Raw genomic sequence first — 23,413 nt, 5'->3', positions numbered from 1 at the left:
GGCGGGGGAGTAGCTGGGGGCGCTGGGGCCCCAGGCTCGGTCGGGGCACGGCTTTAATGCTGGAGTGTAACCCGCTGGGAATCACAACTTCAGCAGCGCCCAGAACACTCTCCTGAAAGGAGCCGAGCTGTCTGGGGGATTGGTCCCCCGAGTTGATCACCGAACAAGAGGCTCTAGCCTGAAATAACTATTCTCCTTCCTTCGAGCTGTGTGAAATAAACGCCCTTCACATGTGACACTGACTCGAGCCCCGTGGAGATGCGAACTCTGCGCAGGCCAGGCTTTAACTCCGGAAAGCGTGAAATGCATGAGGTGTAAGACCTTTTATGTTAGTTGGTGGCGGTACTTTCTCTAGCCCGCCTAGCTCAGTGGTCCCTGTTACAAGGAATAATCCTGAGTCTAGTAGAATCGCAGAAGTTGTCGGTGGGACAAACTCATTACTTTGTCTTGACTAGGAACAGTGGTCATGTTCGGGTGAGCTCAGTTAATAAGTGTTAGAGCCCAACCGAGGGTTGGGAATTTGACTAGTCCAAAAATAATGGCCAAATATTGTCAAAACCGATCAAATATTTTAAGCACTGAGTTATTAGAACAATAAAACAAGATTGTATGGTCTCCAAAAGGCTTAGCCTTAATTAAATACTTATGACTAATTACAAAAAAACAAGTTAGTTAACTGAGTTATTTTAACTCAAAAATGCAAAACACAGTGAAATGAAGTCCTAAAAAAATGAAGGAATGGCATCATAGTGCAATCAAAGAGGTAGGTAGGCAGGCTGCTGCCTGCATCAGGGCTTTCTTGTTGGAATAATTGACAGTATTTGACTGTGGTCAAATGGCAGTCAGTTGATATGACCGGTCAATTGATTGGCTTGCCAAGCCTAACCAAACCTAAACTAAGGGCTTGTCTACACTGGCAATTAACAGCGCTGCAACTTTCTCACTCAGGGGTGGGAAAACACACACACACACCCCAGCGCAGCAAGTTGCAGCGCTGTAAAGCACCTGTGTAAACAGTGCCCCAGTGCTGGGAGCTATGCCCCTCGTTGAGGTGGGGGTTTTTTTGAGCGTTGGCCACGACCACACAAGGCAGCACTTTAGCGTTGCCAGTGTAGATTAGCCCTAAATCACTTTTCCTAGTCAGGACAAATCTTAAAGTTTAAATCATATCTTCCCTATCCCTGCATGAGAGGGAGATGGGTGTGTTATGTTAAACAGGAAAGTTAGCATGGTTGTTGATCTTATCACCTCCATTCGCTAGCAGACTGCTTTGTGGAATGATCTCTCTGCCTCCCTGTTATTTTACATTTTATGCTAAAAAGATTAGATTGTTGCTGTAAACATATTTCACAAAGGTGACTTGTAGTTAAGAATTCTTGACCAAACATCCTTTCGTGGGTTTTTTCCTCCCTGTTCTAAAACAGTGATTCTCATATGTACTCTGCAGAGCTGCTTCTTTCATAGTGATGAATTGTCAGAGTCTTCAAGGAATCTTCCTGTTTTTGTAACCCAGTCTGAGACTTGTTTATTCTGCACTTCAAAAAATACATAAACCTCCCACTGTTCCAACACTACCAATAGAGCTCCACAGTTGATAGGAACAATTGCAGAGCTAATGTAGACAAGGCTCCTGTTTCTCTTACCACTGTGGTGTCTAAACCTGTCCAGTGCAGATCTAGATGGCACAGTGGTAAAAATGCTGATGCCCTGTCTACACAATCATTACCACTGGCAGTAGTGAAATGGACATTTCCCCCCAAAAGCTAATACAAACACAGGTTTCTAGTTATGGTTTCTAGAGTGTTTTTTTGACCAATGCATCTTTTTTTTTGAAGCCCCTCTTTGCCTTTGCTACTTTGTGTCTCAAGTGGTGCAGGCTTTTTGTTTGGTTTTTGGGTGGTTTTAGTATCAATTCAACTGTAATCAAATTTGTGGCTGATACTACTAACATTGGAGGGGGTAATAAATACACTGGAGAGCAAATCAAAACCACAAAGTAACTTGGAGACAATAGAGCAGTGTGGAAGATTCCTAATTATTAGCTGTATAACTAGCTTCCAAAGGTTCCAATCAGGTCAGGGTCCCATTGTATTGGGTATTGTGCAAATATAAGACAGTCCCTGCCCAAAAGAACTTGCAAGCGAAAGCCCTGTACCTCTGAACAGGAAATAAACAGAACAGTGATAAAACAGGAGGTGTGAGGATTGAGCCAACCAGCTGCACCCATCACAAAGCAAAACTATTTTCATGTCTCCTCTAATACTCTTAATATTATTTTTTAGTATACAGACTGACTAACATTTGTTACTCTGGAAACTATTTTTAATGGAACCAAGCATTTTAGCTGACTCAGGTCGGATTGGGAGGGAAGTGTCCATCAGACCAGGTGGTTCACAATATGAAAAGGTTGAACTGTTCTCGGTAACGGCAAAATTGAGAGTAGGACTCTTTTATGTAATCCACTTAACAGAAATATGGACTTAGGCCAAACACTTAGTGCCAGGTTTAAAGGGGGATTATATTTGTGTATCAAATATTAGTGCAAGTTGCAGTGATAAAACTAGATGTGTATACCCACCTTCCCTCCTTGGGTCCTGGAGGTCTTTGCAAGCATTAATTTATTATACCTCACAAAACAACCCATGGATGTAGGCAAGTATTACAGATGTGGGAAAAGAAGTCAGTGAGAAATCAGGTGACCTGCCTGAGGTGTCACCGTAAGTCAGTGGCAGTGCTTTTTTCTATCACGTAATGTTCTTTTGTGGAAGGATATTCATACAGGTTCGGATATTATGTGTGTGGCTTATAAATGAGTGACATCAACATACTTTGTGGCTATAAGTGTTGGGGCACTGATAGCTGGGAAGGGATGTGTGAGGTGGTGTATGTCGTTTTAGAGCCAGAGGATGCCATGGGAGATTGTTTCAAGATTCTTTGCATGGAATTTTCATCTATTTTGCTTCAGACATCTATAGTACCCTGTTTGTTCTTTCACTGTGGAGTTGTTCCTTTGCCCATTTAGAAGGCTGAGGCCTCTGGGCTTGGACACACTAGCTCTTTCTTTGGTGTAACTTAAGTCGCTCAGAGGCATGGAAAAGCCACCCCCGGCTTAAGCGCCAGTGTGGACAGCGCTATGTTGGCGGGAGGAGCTCTTGTGCTGACATAGCTACCGCAGCTCAGGGAGGTGGAGTAATGATGCAGACGGGAGAGCGCATAGAGCGTCTGCACCAGCAGCGGTGCAGCTGTGCCACTGTAGCTATTCTAGTGTAGACTAGCCCTCTGTTTTGTGTAGAGGTGAGAGCACAGGAGGCTGTTACCAGCTCTCCAAGTGTCAAGGGGGCAGTCTGAAACCAGCGTGAATGCAGCATTTGTCTCCTTGCCAAAGGCTTTCAGTGACTTCACTGAGTGCGTGTGAAAGCTGCTCAGAAACGTAATAAAGATGAGCTTGTCCACACAATTGCCAAGAATATCTAACAAGACTGCTTTAAAAACACTGGGACACACTACATAGGTTTCTCTTCTCTATTTTGCTGGCTTTTCTTCCAAACATGGCTTTATGTGAGTTAAAAGGGGCCTGGCACTGCCCCTAGTATAGAGGCCAGAAAGATGCACACTAACTGAAAGAGCAAATCACACAACGAAAGGGAAAAACTCAGTGTATATGGTGTCAGTCACCACTCAGCACCCCTACCCCTCCATTTCCACCCTTTGAGTACACCTACAATATTGTCACTGGGTTTGCAAGTGAACTTGGAAACTGGGGTCAGAAGGAAGTCCCAAAGCAAGCCCTATATAGTGCCTGTGATACGACTAATGTTACTGCCATCCGAGGTTAGCCTGTGTGAAATAAGGTCCTGGTGCGGTTCCCAGTAGACACGTCACTGGCCTGCTTGCTGGCAGTCTTGGCAGAGAGGCCACTGATTTGAATGGGCTTTGAGACTGGCTTTTTCACCCCCCCCGGAGATGGTCCCTCCAGATTAGGTTTGAGGCGTGCTGGCAGACAGGCATGGAGAGAAGCTTGCAGGGTGTTTGTTCTGTGGATAAACTGTGGAACTCAGTTTCTTGTGCTGGCATCTTCAGTGGCTGTAAAGTCTCACGCTGGGTGCACGCACTTTTTAAAATAGAATAAAAACATCTAGTGAGCTCCCGTTTGGCCAAGACACAGGCAGGGGACTTAGCTCTAGACAAGTGTCTGTTTTGGAAAGCACTGACAGACTCACAGATTAACTGGTGGCCGTTCTTAACGACTTCATAAATTAGATTCACAACAATCAGTGGAACTTCCTGCTGGAATTGTTTGCTCATGCAAGTCTGGTGATTATTTGGGAGGAACTTCTTGGAGAGAATTTGGCATGTGACTCTGGCTGATGCCATTCAGTGCTGAGTTTCACACTTGGAGGAACATCACTTGTCTGGTGGTATGATTGTTACACTGTGTAGTTGGGAGGACCTTGTTGAGACACATCAGGAATTTCTGGTGGGGAAGGGTTCACTTAGCCTCACAGCAATAAGGGAGTTCTCTCTCTGGTCTATCTCAGTGAGATTTAACTTCCAGGTCCGCAGAGAAGCGCAGAATTCCTGTGCAGCTCTCTGCTTGTGGAGAGATCTTAGAAGTAGCCTTGTTTGAAAGAAAATGCTGCTGCTTTTTCTGTGTTTTCCTCTCCTCCAGATTTTGTTGTGCCTGTCCCTTTGATGGGTTTATCACAATGGAATGGGAACAGTCGTTCTTGTCTTGCTATCCAACTTCAGAGTGAATAATGCTGCTTCAGCTGCTTGTTTTCTCTCTCATTTGGGGCTTAGTGGTTTTGTGAGAAACTAAATAATGAAACTTAGTCAATTATGACTCTCATGCTTAAAGGTTTTCTGTTGGGATCTGGAATTGTGTAACTCCATGGTACCACTTGTTGTCACACATGGTGCAACGTCCCAGTACACCAATGGGATTTTCCATCATTAGAGTGATTTTTCTTTTTGAAATATACAGTGTAGGTGAAAGCCACAGTTGCACAGACCCGTCATTCTGGAGGTCTGCTTTGATGTATCAATCAGAATGTCATGCCGATGTTTTAAGGCTCCTTTACATTGCCAGAGTGGGGTAAAGGACAGTGTGGCCTTAGAAATGCTTACAGTGCTTCAGTGATTAGAACTAGTCTAAATTTTTGGACTGAAAAAATTTCCTATCAAAATGTGCTCCATGAACTGTTTGCTACTGACCTTTCTGGAGATGGTCAGTAGCCAATATAAATTGTGAGTTTGATTCCCCAGCCCTCACTTGCTTTTCAATTGCCTATGATGTAACACTGAGCATACGGCTGCATATATTTGTTGACTGATAACTAGAAATAAAGAGCTACAAACCTAGCTACATTACTATTTGGTAAGGGGGGTTGGGGATTTCCTCCAGTGCTCCCTACTTCCATTGTATTGTAGTTTAAATAAATTACCAAAATAATTGAAACGAGAGTGATTATATTGCATTATTTTGACAAAACGTGCAGAATTTTAAAATATCGTGTACATAATTTTTAATTTTTTGGTGCAGAATTCCTCCAGGAGTTAAGTAAGCAGAGTTGGGGTTTTTTTTTAAGGAGGCAGGACACAGTCCTACAACCTTTGAATTCATTTAGCTCCCGTAGCAACCTAAAGGAGTCTCGCATGTGGAGGAACTGCTGGGCTAGGCCTTGGAGTTGTGCAAATCGGTTGGCCCACGTCCATATCGTTGCAGCTAAGTTTCTTTTTTGTCTCGAAACAAGGAAGCAAACCTGCAAATGTGAAAGCAGAGGTCCTGATAGCAGCATTAACTCCTTCCATTGCACATGCTGTGTGTAGTTAGGCATTGGACAGCTATGCCAGGAATCTAAACTGGAGAGTTCCCTGAAACCCCACCTATCTCCTGCCTCCTCTTTGTCCTCTGGGCTTCACCTTCACGGCCTTGCACAATCTCATCTCTGCCTATGCTGTATCTTTGCTCTTGTTCTCTCCTCTCAATCCTCTCTCCTTAAGGTTCTCTGTATCTGCAGCTCTCAGCTTCACACCACCTTTCTGGCTGGCCCTTGCACCTGGAACAGTCTCCTTCTGTCAGATGTCCACTGAAGACCTGCTTTCTCAAATCCTTCCTGTGATGCCTCCAGGCCTGCTCATTTCCTGAGCCACACCCCTGTATTCTGTTTTATCCAATTGCATTGTAAGCTCCTCAGGGCAAGGTTTGCGCCTTACTCTGTTTCGTAAAGTGCAGTGTAGGGTTCTGACACTATATAAACATTAAGTGTAGTGGCCGTGACACAGCTGGCAGCTGTGGGGAAGATGTGTGATGCAGAGCAAGGATGATTTCTCCTCTTAGCGTTTTATCCACCTACGAGACCTTTTTCATCTTAATGGGACCAAACTGGGGTTCATGCAGAGGTTTACAATATAAAGCGTTTATTCTCTAGATTAGATTATTGGATTTGGGGAATATTAGTAAAGCTGTAATTTTGTGTTGCAGTTGAATGAATATGAGAAATCCGAGAACACCCCTGGATCCAGGTGTGGGTTGAGAGGATCCTTTGTGGGGGGCAATCTGCGTGCGGGCGGCTCAGTGGGAGATCCGGGTTCAGGGGGGATCTGGATGCACAGGGGCTTGTTGGGGGGGTTCTGGGTGCAACAATAATAGGACTCTGCAGGGGGGTCCAGGTGAAGGTGATTGGGGCTCAGTGGAGGGGGAGGTCTGGGTGTGTGGGGATAGAGCTTGGCAGGGGGGTCTGGATGTGGGGGGCTCAGTGGGGGGTCCAGGTGCTGGGGGAGTGGGGCTCAGTGGGATGGGGATCCAGGTGCAGCTGGTTGGGGCTCGGTGGGGTAGGGATCCGAGCCTGGGTGGCTCGGTGGGGTGGTCCAGGTGCAGGAGGAGTGGGGCTCATCAGGTGGGTTACTGAGTGAAGGTGAGTGAGGCTCGGCGGGAGAGTCTGGGTATGAGGGGGTCTGGATGCACAGGTGTTGGGCAGATGGGGGAGCTGCTCCCTGTACAGGGATTCCCCTGCAGCTGAGGAGTGACGGGCGCAGGAAGCAGGGTGGGGGGAGAAATCTGGGGGTGGGTCTGACCCAGCCCCGGATGCCGTGCAGGGGAAGAGGAAGTCCCGTCCTCCCCAGCCCAGCCAGGTCTAGCAGCTGAGCCCAGCGCAGGGTAGGAGCCACCCCCTGGGTTTTCCCCAGTCCTGCCCCATAGTGATTTACCTCTCTGACAGCTGCCCTGGGCACCTGATATCATAGGCACCGACTTCCCCTCTGCCCAGTGGGTGCTCGACTCCCCACCCCTGCACTGCCCTCGCCCCACCCCCATTCCACCCCCTCCCCAAAGTCCCCAGCCCTGCTCCCTTCCCCCAGTCCCCACCCTGCCTCTTCTCCGCCTCCTCCCCTGAGCGCATCACATCCCCACTCCTACTCCTCCCTCCCGGAAAGTTCTAAGTCCCGCCAAACAGGTGTTGGGGGACGGGAAGTGTTGGGAGGGAGGGGGAGGAGTGGGGATGCGGCACACTCGGGGGGGGGGAAGAAGGAGGAGAGGGGAGCTTGGCTGCTGGTGGGTGTGGAGCACCTGCTAATTTTTCCCCGTGGGTGCTCCAGCCCATGCCTGAAACATACTGCTGGGGAGGGTCACATGACCGCTCCTGTGGCTTCCCCATCAGAAAGTCATTTTTCTGCGGGGAAGCAATGAAATCTGCAGGGGACACAAATTCTGTGCATGTGCAGTGGTGCAGAATTCCCCCAGGAGTAAGGTTACAGCTGGAGTTAGCACCACTCATGAGCTGCTAATCAAATTGCTGTGTGCAACTCACGTGTTGAGTGAAAATGTTGTTTTGCAGTGTGGCTGCTCTTACTTGAGCTAATTGTTGCAGGGAAGACAAGTCCTGTGAACAGCAGCCCAGAGGTTGCTGCCGGAGAATTACTGAAGTGCACTGCTGGCAGAAATCTAGTGGCGGGTCTAATACCCAGCTCTATAGTGAAACATGGAGTTGCCAGGGTGAAGAATAATGTGTATTGTGCTTGGGAATAGGAAAATCAGGTGTCAGCCTGGGGAATGTTACCCACCTATCAGATTATGTAGTGTGCAGCAAGAATGTAAAGGGGGGAGGGGGAGGGTCTAGATACAGCGTGTCAGGGAAAGGTGTCTTTGTAGGGAGTGGAATGAGAAAAATGGTAAGGAGATCATCAAGTGTCCATGGTCAACTGCTTCAGAGCTCGTTACCCCAGATCTGTAGCACTTTGCAGTTTTGGTCTATAGTGTATTCCACCTAAGACTTTTGAAGCACTTCATGAATATTAATTGAGTTTCACAACACGCATCTGAGGTAAGTAGGCAGGCAAATATTATCCCTACTTTAAAGATGGAAAAACAGAGGTGGGAAGTGACTTGCCAAAAGTCAAAGTCAGGAATAGAACCCAGTTCTTCTGACTCAGTTGTACTTGAATTGCTAGACCATGCAGCCTTTATAAATGGCATTAGCGGAGTGGGGAATTTCTTGTCCACCATGTCACCTTTCTTCCATCAGGTTTTGCTCTGATGTGTCCCCCGCAGGGGGTGCAGCTGTGATATCTCTTTTCCTTTCCAGGAAAGGCTGATGTGTTTGCTGATGCTGCTTGCGCTCTTTCACGAAACAAGCTCCTTCTATGTACCAGGTGTAGCTCCTATCAACTTCCACCAGAAGGACCCCGTAGAAATCAAGGTAGGATGGATTTCGCAGGAACAAAAATGGCAAGAGGGAACACGTTTAATTATAGCACAGTAGTCAAGTGGGACGACCAAAGTCAAGCTTTGGAATCCTGCCTCTAAAATTCAGTGCTTATGTAAAATGTCAGTAAAAAGGGGCTTCTGGGACCATACCTGTCGTCCTCCCTGCTCAAAGTCCCAACTTATTTTTTTATTCTCTTCGGTTTCTCTCTTTGGCCACCCATTTCTTCTCTCAAGTATTTTTTCGAACCAGGCAAACAGCTGCACCAGAATCCGTATAGACGTCGCTCTGCTTGGCACACAAGGTTTCCCAGTGGCATTGGTTACAAAGTGAAAGTAACCAAAACTTCTCTGTCTCCAATATTGTGCATGATATATACATGAGGTAACTGAGTGAAACTGCCATCCGGGCAGTACTTGGGCCACAAGCAAAGCGTGAAGTGGCTGTGTCCTGCAGATGATGGGATAAAGCCAAGGATAGAACCAAACACTTTAAAGTTGTTAGTTCAAGTCAGTTCTCACGAGCTCTCTCCCCTCGCCAGGAATAAACTGAACTCCACAATATGCCCCCCACATCCATCCTCCAGACCTTAAATGCCCACGGAGATGGCAAAGGCTGCCACAGGGTGTTGGCACTCCCACAGAATGTTATTAATACCCAACTCTGGAACTGCGTGTGCCCTGCTGGGAGAGAGTTTAGACTTGCTGTCTAGACAGCAACAATCTTAAAGCCATTTATTTATTTATTCTAAAGCTGTGGGCTTAATTTCTTACAGGGCATCCAGAAAAGTAGATGTCTGTGGGGATGCTGGGGTTGGCTAGTCATATACCAAGCACAGTGCAACTCACTTTCTGGCCACAAATCCCCTGACCCAAGCTATTTTTAAGCAAACAAGGCTAGCCCCAGGCTACAGTAAAATCACAAAGTAGCCTCAGGAGGGATTGGATTGGAATAGCAACTCTCAAAAGGATTTCAAAAGCCACATGTGTCCTCCAGCAATGAGACCAGCTGGCAAATTTTCCTATACGTTTCCAATAAGTGAGGTTGGCCTAAGTTACAAATAGCTCCTGTTTGTCAGAACAGATGTGCCCTTTATATTGGATCTCTCTGCACCTCAGTTGTGCCCTGCGTTTTTGTGGGTGCCCGCCAGCAATATTCAGTTTTGTCAATATCCGTTGTGTCTTCAGAAGCAGCTTCTGCTCAACTCTTCATATAGGATTGAGCACATGACTAGGGCCAGGTCTACACTACTAACTTTTGTCAGCACAGCTGTGTTGGTCGGGTGCACGGAGGGTGATCTCTGACCACAACTGTGAGTAAAAGCCTCCACTGCAGAAACAGTTATTCCTGCAAAAGTGCAACTTTGCTTGGATGAGCTTCCTACACACCTTGTGTAGAGCTGGCCTAGGATTTTTCCAAAGGCGACGACAGTGGTAACGCCAAACCGTTTTCACGAACTTGAGACCCATTCATGTGCTTCAGAAAATAGGCATGGGAGAGATTCAGGAGGACGGTAGTTATAGGGGAGTGACACTCCAACTACATTGGGCACATCTGCTTCAGGCATTTCTTTGCTACTTAAAGATGGGGCTGCTGCAGCAGGTATGGTACATAAAACTATTAATAGGCTGCAGAGGTGAAGAAGTCCGGACTTAAACATAACTTCCATGTCCCCTTTCCTAGAACAGGGCTCCAAATAAAGGCTTGGAACTAATGTATCTGGGTATCTGTTTGTCTTGAGAAGAAGACAGGTGCATGGTAAAATTTGAGAGGGATCCCCTTCTATTATACACAATGGAGTTCACTCCCCCACTGCTGCCCAACCGGTCCCTTACAAACACTTCATACTCAATTCTGGCTCTCTGGTGCCCTAGTTAACTTTGCTGATGGAGGTGTCACTGTGATAGTTCCTGTGCGTAAGAGAATTGCTCCACTAAGCCTGATGTAGCTGGTGGAGTTGGTAACCTTAGAGACTTCAGTTACTGGAGAGTTAACGTGCCGTGGTTGGTGAAGGTATTTCCTACACTTAGTGGATTTATTGTTTGGTGGTGGTAGGAAGGGCAGTTCAGATAGTCTCAGTGGGGGGAAGCCAATCTTACAAAGTGTTTTTTCCCTTTGAAATTAGTCTCCTGAATGAGACTTCAACTTCCAGCTGATGTAGGGAGCGTAGGAAATGGTCTGAGTTTTTAGCGGGTCACAGAGGGGAAGATAACAGCTGCTTCTTTCTTCAGGCTGTGAAGCTCACCAGTTCACGAACCCAGCTGCCATACGAGTACTATTCCTTGCCTTTCTGCCAACCCAACAAGATAACGTACAAGGCTGAGAATCTGGGTACGTATCCATCATACAGCACGATCTCAGTATGTAAATATGTTGCTGTCTAGGCCTGTGAAATGTCCTAGGCTGAGCAGTAGCAGCACCTGTACTTGGAACACAGTAATATTTGCAGCCCTACCTCTTGCATGGTACAGCTGTGAGTGACTCCAATGTGTGCATTTTAAGTGGGAGAAATAATTGCAAACGTAGCTTCTGATAACCTGTGACTTAAAAGAGGGGAGGCGCTCTCCAGTGTGCCATGCTCTTCTTGCTAGTTGATCAGAGGCAGCAGCAGGAAGCTGGAATTCCCAGTTAGCCAAGAAGTGATGGGAAACGCTTCTTTGGTGGGTTATTTCTGTAGGTCCCTCAATGTACTTGGTGCTTCAGACAAACAAGACGAGATCCTTGCTCCAAACTGTCCTTTCGCATCTCTTTCCATAAGGCTCTGCTGTCCACACTGTAACTCGCTGAAGCTGCCCTTGTTGCTCCATGATATGCAGCATGCTAGAAACCCGATGGCAGAATCAGTGTTGCTTGATAATGGTGTCCCTCACCCCTCCCATTGTGTCTCTGTTTCCCAGGTGAGGTTCTGCGGGGGGACCGGATAGTAAACACGCCATTCCAGGTCTTCATGAACATAGAGAAGAAATGTGAGGTTCTGTGCAACTTTCCCAACAAGCCAGTCACCCTGACAGTGGAACAGAGCAAGCTGATTGCAGAGCGTATCCGGGAGGATTACTATATCCATCTGTGAGTTGCCACCGAATCTCACTGTGCCAGGGTTGGGTTGGAATCGCTGCGCTGTGGGCTGGTTTGATTTGAAAATGTTGTGTATCTTCAGTATTGCTGATAACTTGCCTGTGGCCACGCGGCTGGAGTTCTATTCGAATCGTGAGGAGGAGGAGAAGAAGAAGGAAAAAGACGTGCAGTTTGAGCATGGATACAGGCTTGGTTTCATGGACAGTAATAAGGTAACCTGTTCTTTAGGCTTCCTGTATAAAGCCTCTGTAGGATCCCTGGAAAAGCCTGTTCTGGAGAACCTTGTGGGCCTCCTTCAAAAAGTATAAAATGCACCATGATGTTAGATGCTGCCACCAGGTGCTCCTGAATGGCAGTATGCAGGACTGAAATATGGTATTTAGATCCTCAGGCCTAGGCGATGTCTTCACTTAAACCACTACAGCAGCATCGCTGCCATGCTGCTGCAGCACTTCAGTGTAGACACTCCCCAAAGGGATGGGAGGGGTTCTCCTGTCGCTGTCGTTAATCCACCTCCCCGAGAGGCAGTCGCTAGGTCGACGGAAGAATTGTTCTGTCAGCCTAGCGCTGTCTACACTGGAGGTTAGGTCAGCTTAAGTACATGACGTGGGGATGTGGATTTTTCACACCCCAGAGCAAAGTAGCTGAGTCCATCTAATTTTCTAGTGTACGCCGGCTCTGAGGGAATGGAAAAAAGAGTTAGAGAAATGGTGTGGCCTATTGATTAGGGGACTGGGAGCCAGGACTCCCGGGATTTGTTCCTAGCTCTGCCACTGATTCACCAGATGACATTGAGGATACTTTGTGCCCCCTCTGTAAAGTGGCGGTAGTTACGTCCCAGGAGTGCTGTGAGGATTATCTAACGCTTGTAACTTGCTTTGAGATCCTTGTATAAATGCCACTGAGTATTTCTCACAATATTTTTATTAACAAAAGGAACTGGCTGGAATACAATCATGGAGAGTGTATTAATTCAGTTTAGAGAGCAAAAGTCAGAATTCACTCGAGTAAAATCCAATTGTTTAAGTGTGACGCAAACAAATATGATTACAGAGGGAGGTAAAGGGCATATAATAGTAGGGAAAATAAAAAGACATTGGCCAAGTTATAAGAACAGCCACCTGGCCACTTTGTGGAGATTTCAGACTTGTGTACAGTTGTATGTGTAGTTTGCAAGCACAATTACCATTATTGCATGTGCCAATGGCCAGCTGTGTGTCTGACTCATCATTTGTTCATGTGCGCGGTGTAATTGTGTGTGCAGTTGCACATGCACTTCTGATCACTGGCTTTAAGATCTTCTGGATGAGGGAAGCCTTATGTACTTTTATGGAGCTGCTGTGCTTTGCACATGTGTGATCAGGGCTGCAGTTGCCTTGAAGAAGCTGTGACTAGCATGTGACAGCCAGGACCCCCTGCAGTATATGTATTTGGTGTACTAGAGAAACATTGTAGAGCAGTAAGTTCAAAGGAGCACCTGTTGCTAGTGGAGTCATGCCATGCAAAATGCTGTTGAACAGTTGGCTGGGTTCTGCCCCTTAGTATATCTCTGGTCACCTGATCTGAAATCGAGTGAAACATTCATTCCTATTTTGACCAAAAGCCTGAGACAGTTACTGAGAGAGAGTAAAGGAACAGGATCTCTCGAGAGCTCAGAGAGAAATAGAGAACGCAGCCTTGCTGTGTAGCCCAGATTATCTGAGGCTGTTAGAGTCCTTAACCTTCTGGGGAATGTGCAGCTGTTGCCCCAGGTGTTGTCTATTTCTCCCTTGAGCCACTAACACTTTTTTTAATGTCAATCTGTTTTAGTTCTACCTGCACAACCACCTCTCCTTCATCCTTTACTACCACAGAGAGGAGGTGGAGGAGAATCAGGAGCCCACCTACAGGGTTGTGCGGTTTGAAGTGGTTCCCCAGAGCATTAAACTTGAAGGTAAATTATGTAGTCTACCCTGGCCTGTAAGGATGGCAGCAGAGCTCCCTACAGTCACTGCCATCTGCATTGCAGGTCCAAAGAGGAACCTAAATCCCAGGTGGCAAGTTCCAGTTGCAAAGCAGACTTGGACATTGGAATGAGGGATTTTGTAATATGCCCCAGTAAATAAAAGCACCTGCTCTGATACAAAAGCAGTGGGACACATGCTTGAAACCGAAATGAACCACATGAGAAAACTGATCAAAGGAAATATCCTTTTGCATAATTAACCTGTGGAACTCATTGCCACTAGCTTTCACTGAGGCTATCAAGGTTCAAAAAGACAGTGGACATAGACATTAATATGGATAAGGAGAACGTCCAAGGCTACACTGGATGGAATTTTTAAAAATTTCTTAGATGGTATATAAGTCCACCTGTTTCAGGGCATGAGCCAACCTCTTGCTGTTGGGGGTTGGAATGAAACTCCCTGTATGGGTTCTGTTATCCTATGCACCTTCCTAAGCAGCATCTGATATCAGACCCTGTTGGAGACAGGGGATGGAAGTAGATGGACCTTGGTCTGATCTAGTATGGTAATTTTTATGATCCTGCTACCTCCCTGAGCGTGGGAGGAGGTGGGGGGTTGATGGGTCTTCAGTGTTTCTGGTGGAGCTGAGGATCCACCTGCTTATTTCTCTTCCAAACCCCTGTCTTATGAGGCTCCCTCTGTAGCCTCCATCTTTCCAGCTAAGGGCGGGCCTAGCCAGGGTTCCTTTCAGGGTGGGTTCATGCTGGTCCTCTATTGGCTGGAAGGATAGCTTTTGAACAATGCAGAGCTGCGCTCAGCCTCCAAGGAAGGGAACTTGCTGTCCCCTCAGTGCATTCTGCTCTCTTCAGTACGAGCAAGACTGGGCCTTAGATTTCTGGGGGAAGCTTGGTTGCCCTTCCCTTTGTGTGGTGGAGGGAAATGCAATGTGGTACATACAATGTGTGGATGTTTTCTCCTATAGATCTGAAGGCAGATGAGAAGGGCACTTGTATGCTGCCTGAAGCTGCAGGCTCAGCCCCTCAGGAGATAGATCCCACTAAGAAGAACCAGCTGCTCTTCACCTACTCTGTCCACTGGGAGGTGAGGCAGTAAGGAGGGACTTGGCTGACCTGTACCCTGGGAGGAGGGAGGAGCATGTGCTGGGCTCCAGAAAGAAAAGTGCCGTGGGTGTTCGTGTTGCAGACAGGGGAGTAATGAATGATGTGTGGGTACACTGTGATGAGCAAGTAGGGGGAGCTGATGGCTTTTGGGGTGTCTTATCAGTTTCCGAACATGCTGCTCTCTTCCTCCAGGAGAGTGACATTAAATGGGCTTCTCGCTGGGACACCTACCTGACCATGAGTGATGTGCAGATCCACTGGTTTTCCATCATTAACTCAGTCGTGGTTGTCTTTTTCCTTTCAGGTGAGTGAGACCTTGTGGTGGGGGTTAATCTCCCCATTGCTAGCCACTGGGGGTCAGGAACTTGCTTTAGCCGTCAGCTGCAGGTGGGCATGTCTGAATTCCCAAATAGGTGCAGTTAAAAAAAAGGTATTGACATGGGTCAGTTTGTGTAAAATTCCCACCCCAGGCAGCACCTTTTGGAGTCAGCCCTTGGCTCTTGTTTCTTGTATGGTCAACTGGACTTTGGGGTGGAGGAGTCCATTCACGCTTTGAGTATTGGGGTGCAACTGTCTCTGCTCCGTAGAGTTCCACAGCTTAGTAGGGAGACTGGGAACAAACCTGGAAAGACAACATGGCCTTGTTTGTGCATAAATACTATTCTTTGCCCTCTGAGGGCTTGATCCTATGCTCACTGAAGGCAATGGCAAAGCTCCAATTGACATAGTGGTGCAGGAGGAAGCTCTGGGAGAGCAGCTGAGTTGCCTAAGTCATGTCGCTTGGGACCAAGCACAGAAGGAATGAGCCAAGGAACTGTGAGTCCGAGTTGTGGTTCTGTAGCATCTGGGAGAGTAGGCATGGCAGGGTTACTTGGGAGCCTTCTAACAATGTCTCATTCACTCTGGGTTTGTGTGTTTTAGGTATTCTCAGCATGATCATTATCCGCACTCTCAGGAAGGACATTGCCAACTACAACAAGGAAGATGACATTGTACGAAATGTATCTATTCTCCTGGGGGGGAGCTGTGTAAAACCAGAACGTGTGGGAAGGGACCCTCTCTGAAGACTTGATGCATTTCCCCCACCCCCACTTTGTTAGAAGCACTATTGAAGGTGGGAGGGGCAGCTCTGTAATAAACTGATGGGGAGGATAGGATGGTTAGGCGAGCCACTGGTGCATTCAGCAGCTGAGCTGCTCAGCCATGCTGCTGGGGGTTCATTACCACTAACATGATTAAACTCTTCCAGACTTACTGAGTAACTAGCTCAGTGAACACGTGTCCTGGTATGTGACAATCCAGATCTAAAGCTGTGTTTAGAGACCTTCAGTTTAAAACCCAAGAAGAACGCAGAGTCTCTTGTCAGAATGATGGAATCCCTGAAAGGGAATTGGTGTAGGGAGTGTGAGACATCCTGAAGGAGCCTGTGCTTCCATCTGGCTGATAGAATCTTAATGCCCCCTTTTCTGGTTTTGCTACAGGAAGATACAATGGAGGAATCTGGTTGGAAACTTGTGCATGGAGATGTCTTTAGGCCTCCACAATATCCCATGATTCTCAGCTCACTACTGGGCTCTGGAATTCAACTCTTTTGCATGATCCTGATAGTTATCTGTGAGTATCACCACTGGGTTTGAGCAGCCTTAACATGAGGGGAAAGAGAATTATCTAATATAGGCCTGATCACCAGCAGAGCTTCAGCAGCTTGCCTTGTCTCGGGATGAGCCTCTCCATTTGCTGGCTATGACCTGTTTCAGGGCAGATTCAGACTACAGAGCCATACTCAGTAGTTCCAGGTTTCTAGGTGCCTTTCCCTAAGGAAAGCACCCATATTTTTCTATGTAGTGTCAGCTGGTTTTGAGTGGTTTGGATGCTGGGCTCCACCAGTGATCTGAGAGCTCTGTGTTGGGCTGGCTGGTGGGGTTGTGGGCAGACTCTAAAAGGTAAAGCACACACTGTCTTCCTGAGCTGCACCTGTTAATGTAGTTAGAAACACTAAGAGGTTTGACGTGTATTGCTCTTATTTGAGACCAAAGCCTTGGTGCTACTTGGAAGGGTCTTATCTCCCTCCTTGTCTCTGGTCACCAGAGGCTGTTGGTCTCAGGTCTGAGAAAATGAAGTTCTCTGTGGGAGGTGAAGCGATCCCAGGCTGCTGGATTCTCCAGCCAGATGGTGCAAACCAGGGCTCCTCTAGTGAGCATTCGCTAGAGCATGTTCATCAGTTGCCACCTTTCTCTTGTGTTTTGCTTTGCAGTTGTTGCCATGCTGGGGATGCTGTCGCCTTCTAGCCGGGGCGCCCTGATGACTACAGCCTGCTTTCTCTTCATGTTCATGGGGTAGGTGTGTCTCCTGCCCTGCGCCATGATGCTGTTGCCTGTCAGGTAATGGGAAGTAACCTGGCTTCTCTCCTGTTTTCCATCCCAGGGTTTTTGGTGGGTTCTCTGCTGGCCGTCTTTATCGGACGCTGAAAGGCCACAGATGGAAGAAAGGCGCCTTCTGTGTAAGTGACTCTTTGAGTCTCTTTGCCATGCTTGCCCAAGGCAGAATACACTTCTTGCTTTTGATCGCAGTTAAGCATCCTGCTGTAGGCATTGCTGGGCAGGTGGGCATTGCCCAGCTGTATCAGAGAGAGAGAAGCTGGGTATGGGGTTGGGGTCCTGGCAGGTCTGTGGGGGGGGAAATCCTGACAAGGAAAGAGGTCTTTTGGGTATGGACCACAATAAAGCAGAAGGGCATGGGGGTAGGATCACAGGCATGCATGAAGTGGAGGGGTGTTTTTTCTGCACCTAATTTACCCCAGTGATGGGCCCATTAAGAACACCTGGGGTAGTGATGCCCAAACTTTTCCTCTTGTGCTCCCCTCCTCCCCCCCCCCATAATGGAATGTGTCCACACACACCCCAGGCCAGGAGGGGTAGGAGGTTGCAGGCGGCGGTCGGAGACTGGGGAGCGGGGGCGTGCCCCCACAGTTTGGGGACCAGTGGCCTGGGGGATAATGAGCTCCCACTCTTTTAACATGTGCTCTTTCCCACAGACGGCAACCCTGTACCCTGGTGTAGTCTTCGGGATCTGCTTTGTCCTGAACTGTTTCATATGGGGGAAGCACTCCTCTGGAGCGGTGTGTACCCACTTCTCCTTGCAAACCTGGCTGGGTAGGGTGATCATAGAGTTCCTGGGAGGGTGCTTAATTTCTGGGTTCCTCTACTTTATGGAGGTGTCTGCAGTCAAGAGCTGGGCCTGTAATGGTGAGTGTTTCAAAGCAGGTCTAGGCTGGTGGGGTCTGGAATGCTGTTGAAGTGAAGTGTTCCATCTGCAAATGCCCTGGTGAGGGGACTTTCCTTGGCTGTGCCTGTTGGGAGGGCCACAGTCTGACAATCAAACACACAAAGACAGGAACAGTTTAAAAAAGCAAATAAGTGCGTGTTGAAAAGGACCTGCCTGCACACCATGAGGTATTTGAAGCTATCCCTGGACACAGGTAGGATGTGAGGAGAGGTAAAAGGGATGCCTGAACCCCAGGCAGGGTGGAGCCCAGATCAGCTGCATTTCCAGCTGTAACTAAGAGGCTGCAGGGGAGGTTGTTACCCGTGGGGACACGAGATTAGATAAAACTGGCTGCTATGGGACACAGCCTCTTGGGTTTAGGTTCTAATTGCTCTGTCCTGTATGGTCAGTACAGGATCTGTCTAAAAATGGCCAGAGCCTGAGTTCCCCCAGGATTCAGAGGAACTTGGAGTATCAGGATCTTCAGTTGTGGGGGAATCCATGCTCCCAGAAACAGAGCTCATTTAAAGCCAGTGTGAATGGTGGAATCTAAAGCCCATGATGTGACGAGGAGCCACCTCTGGTCCCTCACTGACATCCCATGGTTGGTTGGTTGGTGAGCTGGACTTTGAAAAGCCTTGTCTGATTGTTGGCATTGGAGAATTTAGTGGGTAGACTTGCTAGGACCCTAGTGGTGACGCTTGCTGTGGTTCCAGGTTCCTTTCCCCACCATGGTGGCCCTGCTCTGCATGTGGTTCGGTATCTCCTTGCCCTTGGTCTACCTGGGATACTACTTTGGATTTCGCAAACAGCCATATGATAATCCTGTGCGGACCAATCAGATTCCAAGGCAGATCCCGGAGCAGAGGTGGTACATGAACAGATTCGTTGGGTGAGTGGCAAATGTGTAGTAAATCTGGTGGTTTATTAGAAGACTTCCCCAAGTCCCTCTGCCCACTGTACAAGTCAGCCATCTGGTGGTCTCTGGACATCACAGGTGAATTGCAGGTGCGTGGGCAGCCCCTCCCACTGCACTACACTTATTGTAACATTGTGCTGCTTAGAGAAATAGTAAATGTACCCTGGTCTGTATCTTAGTACCTCCTAACTACCTACCTAATGAGATTTATTAAGTGCCAAGAAAGCAGGAATTGCTCATTTAATTGTGAGAGACTTATTCCAGCAGCATGGAGGTTAAGTCCATTAATGGCTATTAGCCAGGATGGGTAAGGAATAGTGTCCCTCACCTCAGTTTGTCAGAGGGTGGAGATGGATGGCAGGAGAGAGATCACTTGATCATTACCTGTTAGGTTCACTCCCTCTAGGACACCTGGAATTGGTCACTGTCAGTAGACAGGATACTGGGCTAGATGGACCTTTGGTCTGACCCAGTCTGGCCGTTCTTATGTTCTTAGCAGTATCCTTTTGACCCTAAGTGTATCTGGGTCTGGGTGGTGGTTTTCTAATCTTTGAGTAAAGACAGTCATGTTTTGCTGGTGACAGAATTTCTCCCTCACTCATAGGATTCTTATGGCTGGCATTCTCCCTTTTGGAGCCATGTTCATTGAACTGTTCTTCATCTTCAGTGTAAGCACCAAATCCACCTCTTTTTAAAATAAGAATCCTACCGCTTCTGCCTTGAGCCTTTAAGGAGAGAGGGATTGTCCACCTGGAGTAGACCTATCTTGGTGTGTGCAGGGAGTGGGTAACAGCTTTGCTGCCCCTCTGTGGCCCTGTGAAGGGGAAGCACTGGACCACAGGTCTTCCAGACTGTTTTCTTGCTGGGATTCTTGGAAGATGTCGTGGGTTAGATTTGATCCTACAGAATCTTTTTGGGTTATTCTTGGCTAAGGACAGCCAGGATGAAGGGATGCCCAAGCTTTTCAGATGAGACAAGTGCAGTTCCTTCCCATTTCTCACCTTCACATGGAAGTGACCAGAAGAAATTACAGAGGTCTTGTTACTTTGGAGAACAAAGACCTGCTCCATGAGCAAGAATCCTTATCTTGGGAAGGAAGGTGTCACCATGATGGCTCTTCCCACCTCATACTGTGTCCCTGAGATTGCTTGGCCCCTTTCCCTTAGCTTTTCAGGGTCCAGGCAGCTATTTCTTGCCTAGCTTTGTGAATTTGCTCTTCCAGCCTAATGCCTTTCAAGGCATGTTGTAAAGTATAACAGGCTTCATGTATCTGCTAGACCAATGGTTCCCAAACTTTAACAACCTGTGAACCCCTTTCACCAAAATGTCAAGTCTCGCGAACCCCCTCCTAAAAAGGAATATTTCCAGGGATTTTCTCCTTTACCTGAGTATAAATTATAAAAGCAGCGATCTTGGAAATATAAAATTTGTTTTTATGACATGCTTATTACACACTATTTATTATTAATTATTATTTATCATTACAGTATTTTTATTACATTATGAAAATGGCAGCACTCTTCCAAGATCTCACTTTCGTAGCTTGTATCACTTTGAATAAGCCTGTTATAAGACAAGGCTCCTATGTTTCATCAAGGAGTATCAGATGTGAAACAGCATGAAGGTATCTAAGAAGCCAACTCAAAGAGTTCCTCTTATACAAGCATTCAGGTCTTGAGCAGTTCAAGCAAACAATACACGTTACAACAAAGCTTAAACTTGTTCTTCATAATAATTTTAAAAACAATACTAGCTGCCTCTTTAATTTTAAAAACGGCAAAAAATATCCACCTCCCTTTCCATTTCTTATAAGGAGTCTTGAAGTTTAAATCTCCTCAGTGTGATAGAGATGCTTGCTTTGATCTGCTTAGCTCTTGGAAGTCCAGGGGCTCCGGGCTGCTGGTCCCGTACTGCCCAGGGTCCCTAAGGACAGCTCTGTCCGCCATTAGGGATTTTTTTCCCGAGAACCCCCTGTAACGTTTCGCGAACCCCCAGGGGTTCACGAACCCCAGTTTGGGAACCACTGTGCTAGACCCACCCTAGAGCAAACCACTTACTGTTACTTGGGTCAGCTGTTATGAAAAGTTAGATTAATGTCTATTGAGTTACACCAGTATCTTCTGGTGCAGTGTTGTGTGAGGAACTTACGCTGTCTTTGTTTCAGGCGATCTGGGAGAACCAGTTCTATTACCTCTTTGGCTTTCTCTTCCTGGTTTTTATAATCCTGGTGGTATCCTGCTCCCAAATCAGCATCGTTATGGTGTACTTCCAGCTGTGTGCTGAGGTGAGACATACCCCTGTTGCAGTTTCAGTAGCTATTTGTGAACAGACCTTGTGTCTTTCAAGAAGTGCTGTTACTTGATTGTTACTTCACCACAGAAGTCTAGTCCGCTGATGTGAGGCCCAAGCTTATAAGGTGCTGAATGCCTCAACTCCCACAGACTTCAAAGGGTGTGAGGTTGCTGAGCACCTTGCAGGATGGGGCCCAGACTCTGTCTCAAAGGAAGCTGCAAAAGACAGGTGCAGGAAGACTCGTTTCAAGTATAATTATTTCCTGGAGAAATACCTCCAATCTGCAGATATTTGAGGGAGAGCTCTGTCTTGTTTCCCATGGCATATGCCACAACAGTGGCCTGGCAAGGTGCTGGCTTTGTTTCATTGTTCATTATTTGTTCTCTAATATACTTAAGACAATTTGTAAATGATTCATAGTAGTTTCTTCTTTGTAAGATGAATGAATCCCCAAATGGTGGCTTTCCTTTGAAAAAAGGAGGGTGGTAACCTACCTGCCTCGGGGGATAATTCGTACCCCACCTGGACCAAGGAGGCACTGTGGGTCATGTGTACCTAGGAGCCCAAGAGGGAAATGAAGTCCTTGGAATAATGCAGTCTCTCTCTTCTACCCTGTCAGGATTATCGCTGGTGGTGGAGGACCTTCTTGGTTTCTGGAGGATCTGCCTTCTATGTACTGATTTATGCCATCTTTTACTTTGTGAATAAGGTATTATCAGTCCCCACTGTGTAAAAGCTCTGTCTTCCCTGAGGGCATAGTAGAATTTGAAGAGAGAATACCTATTGGGTCATCTGGTTCTAGTCCATCCCCCTGCCAGTGCATGGCTATCCTCTGCAGTATCTTCTTTTGTTCATTGTCTAGTGCTCTTTTGTGTCTCTAAAGATGATTCTGTTAATTACACTATTTAAGTTCAAGAAAGTTCAGGTACTTGTAGACTCCAGTCTGGCCTGCATCCACTTATGGGGAGTAATGTTTGCTTAATGTTCTCAAACGCTGCCTTGGGGGGATCATCCTTAGCTGGGGTGAAATTAATTCAGGTTGGGCTTTACTCCTCCCCCTCCCCCCACCACCTCCACCACCACACACACTCTGCCAGTGAATCCCAGCTATGACTTGGAGGGAGCTCCATCTTCTAAGGGGAGAGGAATTTAGCTTCCATGTCCAACTTATCCTGTGCTTTCTTTTCTCACTCTGCTTCCCCCGACCATCCTCTTGTGGAAGAGGAATAGGCCATTAACTGAGCTGGGAAGTTGACTCTTAGCATCACTTTGTATTAAGGCTCACTTTGCTTTTTCTCGTCTATTCTAGCTGGATATCGTTGAGTTCATTCCCTCCTTACTCTACTTTGGCTACACTGCTCTCATGGTCCTGTCTTTCTGGCTCCTCACTGGCACCATTGGCTTCTACGCAGCCTACATGTTTGTCCGTAAGATCTACGCTGCGGTGAAAATAGACTGAAGATGCACAGACTCAGCACAAAGCAGACACCTCTGTGTGCATTTCCTCCTGGAAAGGAAGAGGGGGATCCTTTCCCAGTTTTTTTAAGGAAACAAAACCCAATGGGGGAGTGACGAGAGAAATAAATAACTCCTGCTCATTTTGGAATGTAACTTTTGGCACAGCGTACACGGATTCTGGGGCTACTTCTGGGGGGAGGGGTGTGTAGATACCTTGCATTTTAAGTTTATTATTTTATTCCAGTTTTGAGGGATTTTTAGCAGAAAAATATCCCTCTATGTAAGTAAGCCCCTTTTTTGCTCATTCATTCTTTTGTTTATGTTGAATAACGAATGGATTTGAGACAGCAATGGAAACATTTGGGAAACATTTTTTTTTTTTTTTTTTTTGCCCTTTTTGCACTTGGGTTCAGGGGGTGTCTTCAGACCAATAACACACAGGGTTTGTCTCCTGTCTTGGTTCTGCTTGGAAGAGGTGGAGGGTGCTTCAGTCCGTGGTGAGCTAGGAGGATCTCAAAGGCTTCCCCTGCATGAATGAGTCTGGCATGCTTTGACTACAGCGATTTCAGTTCCAACTGGTTTACAGTTCCATGGAGGTGCCATTCAGAATCTGGCAAGTGCAATTTCACTCTGAGA

The 23,413-nt window shown here is 47.0% G+C and overlaps 1 protein-coding gene across 1 annotated transcript in view; it reads left to right on the top strand.

Moving 5' to 3' along the window:
* Positions 1 to 23,149, top strand: part of TM9SF4 (transmembrane 9 superfamily member 4) — a 23,571-nt gene extending 422 nt beyond the window's left edge. The window contains exons 2-18 of the mRNA XM_026652701.2: positions 8,583 to 8,696; positions 10,934 to 11,033; positions 11,600 to 11,768; positions 11,860 to 11,989; positions 13,587 to 13,710; positions 14,706 to 14,824; positions 15,037 to 15,148; positions 15,766 to 15,836; positions 16,326 to 16,458; positions 17,099 to 17,180; positions 17,269 to 17,344; positions 17,879 to 17,962; positions 18,825 to 19,000; positions 19,632 to 19,695; positions 21,192 to 21,311; positions 21,939 to 22,028; positions 22,629 to 23,149. Coding sequence (XP_026508486.1) covers positions 8,583 to 8,696; positions 10,934 to 11,033; positions 11,600 to 11,768; positions 11,860 to 11,989; positions 13,587 to 13,710; positions 14,706 to 14,824; positions 15,037 to 15,148; positions 15,766 to 15,836; positions 16,326 to 16,458; positions 17,099 to 17,180; positions 17,269 to 17,344; positions 17,879 to 17,962; positions 18,825 to 19,000; positions 19,632 to 19,695; positions 21,192 to 21,311; positions 21,939 to 22,028; positions 22,629 to 22,778 — 1,914 coding nt within the window. The 3' untranslated portion in view covers positions 22,779 to 23,149. The remainder of the gene's footprint in view (positions 1 to 8,582; positions 8,697 to 10,933; positions 11,034 to 11,599; positions 11,769 to 11,859; positions 11,990 to 13,586; positions 13,711 to 14,705; positions 14,825 to 15,036; positions 15,149 to 15,765; positions 15,837 to 16,325; positions 16,459 to 17,098; positions 17,181 to 17,268; positions 17,345 to 17,878; positions 17,963 to 18,824; positions 19,001 to 19,631; positions 19,696 to 21,191; positions 21,312 to 21,938; positions 22,029 to 22,628) is intronic.
* The last annotated feature ends 264 nt before the right edge of the window (positions 23,150 to 23,413 follow it).

The sequence above is a fragment of the Terrapene carolina genome, unplaced genomic scaffold (assembly GCF_002925995.2).
Source record: "Terrapene carolina triunguis isolate 2854851 unplaced genomic scaffold, T_m_triunguis-2.0 Scaffold130, whole genome shotgun sequence".
NCBI lineage: Eukaryota > Metazoa > Chordata > Testudines > Emydidae > Terrapene > Terrapene triunguis.
Note: the sequence above shows the minus strand (reverse complement) of the source record. Positions and strands in the feature narration are given on the sequence as shown.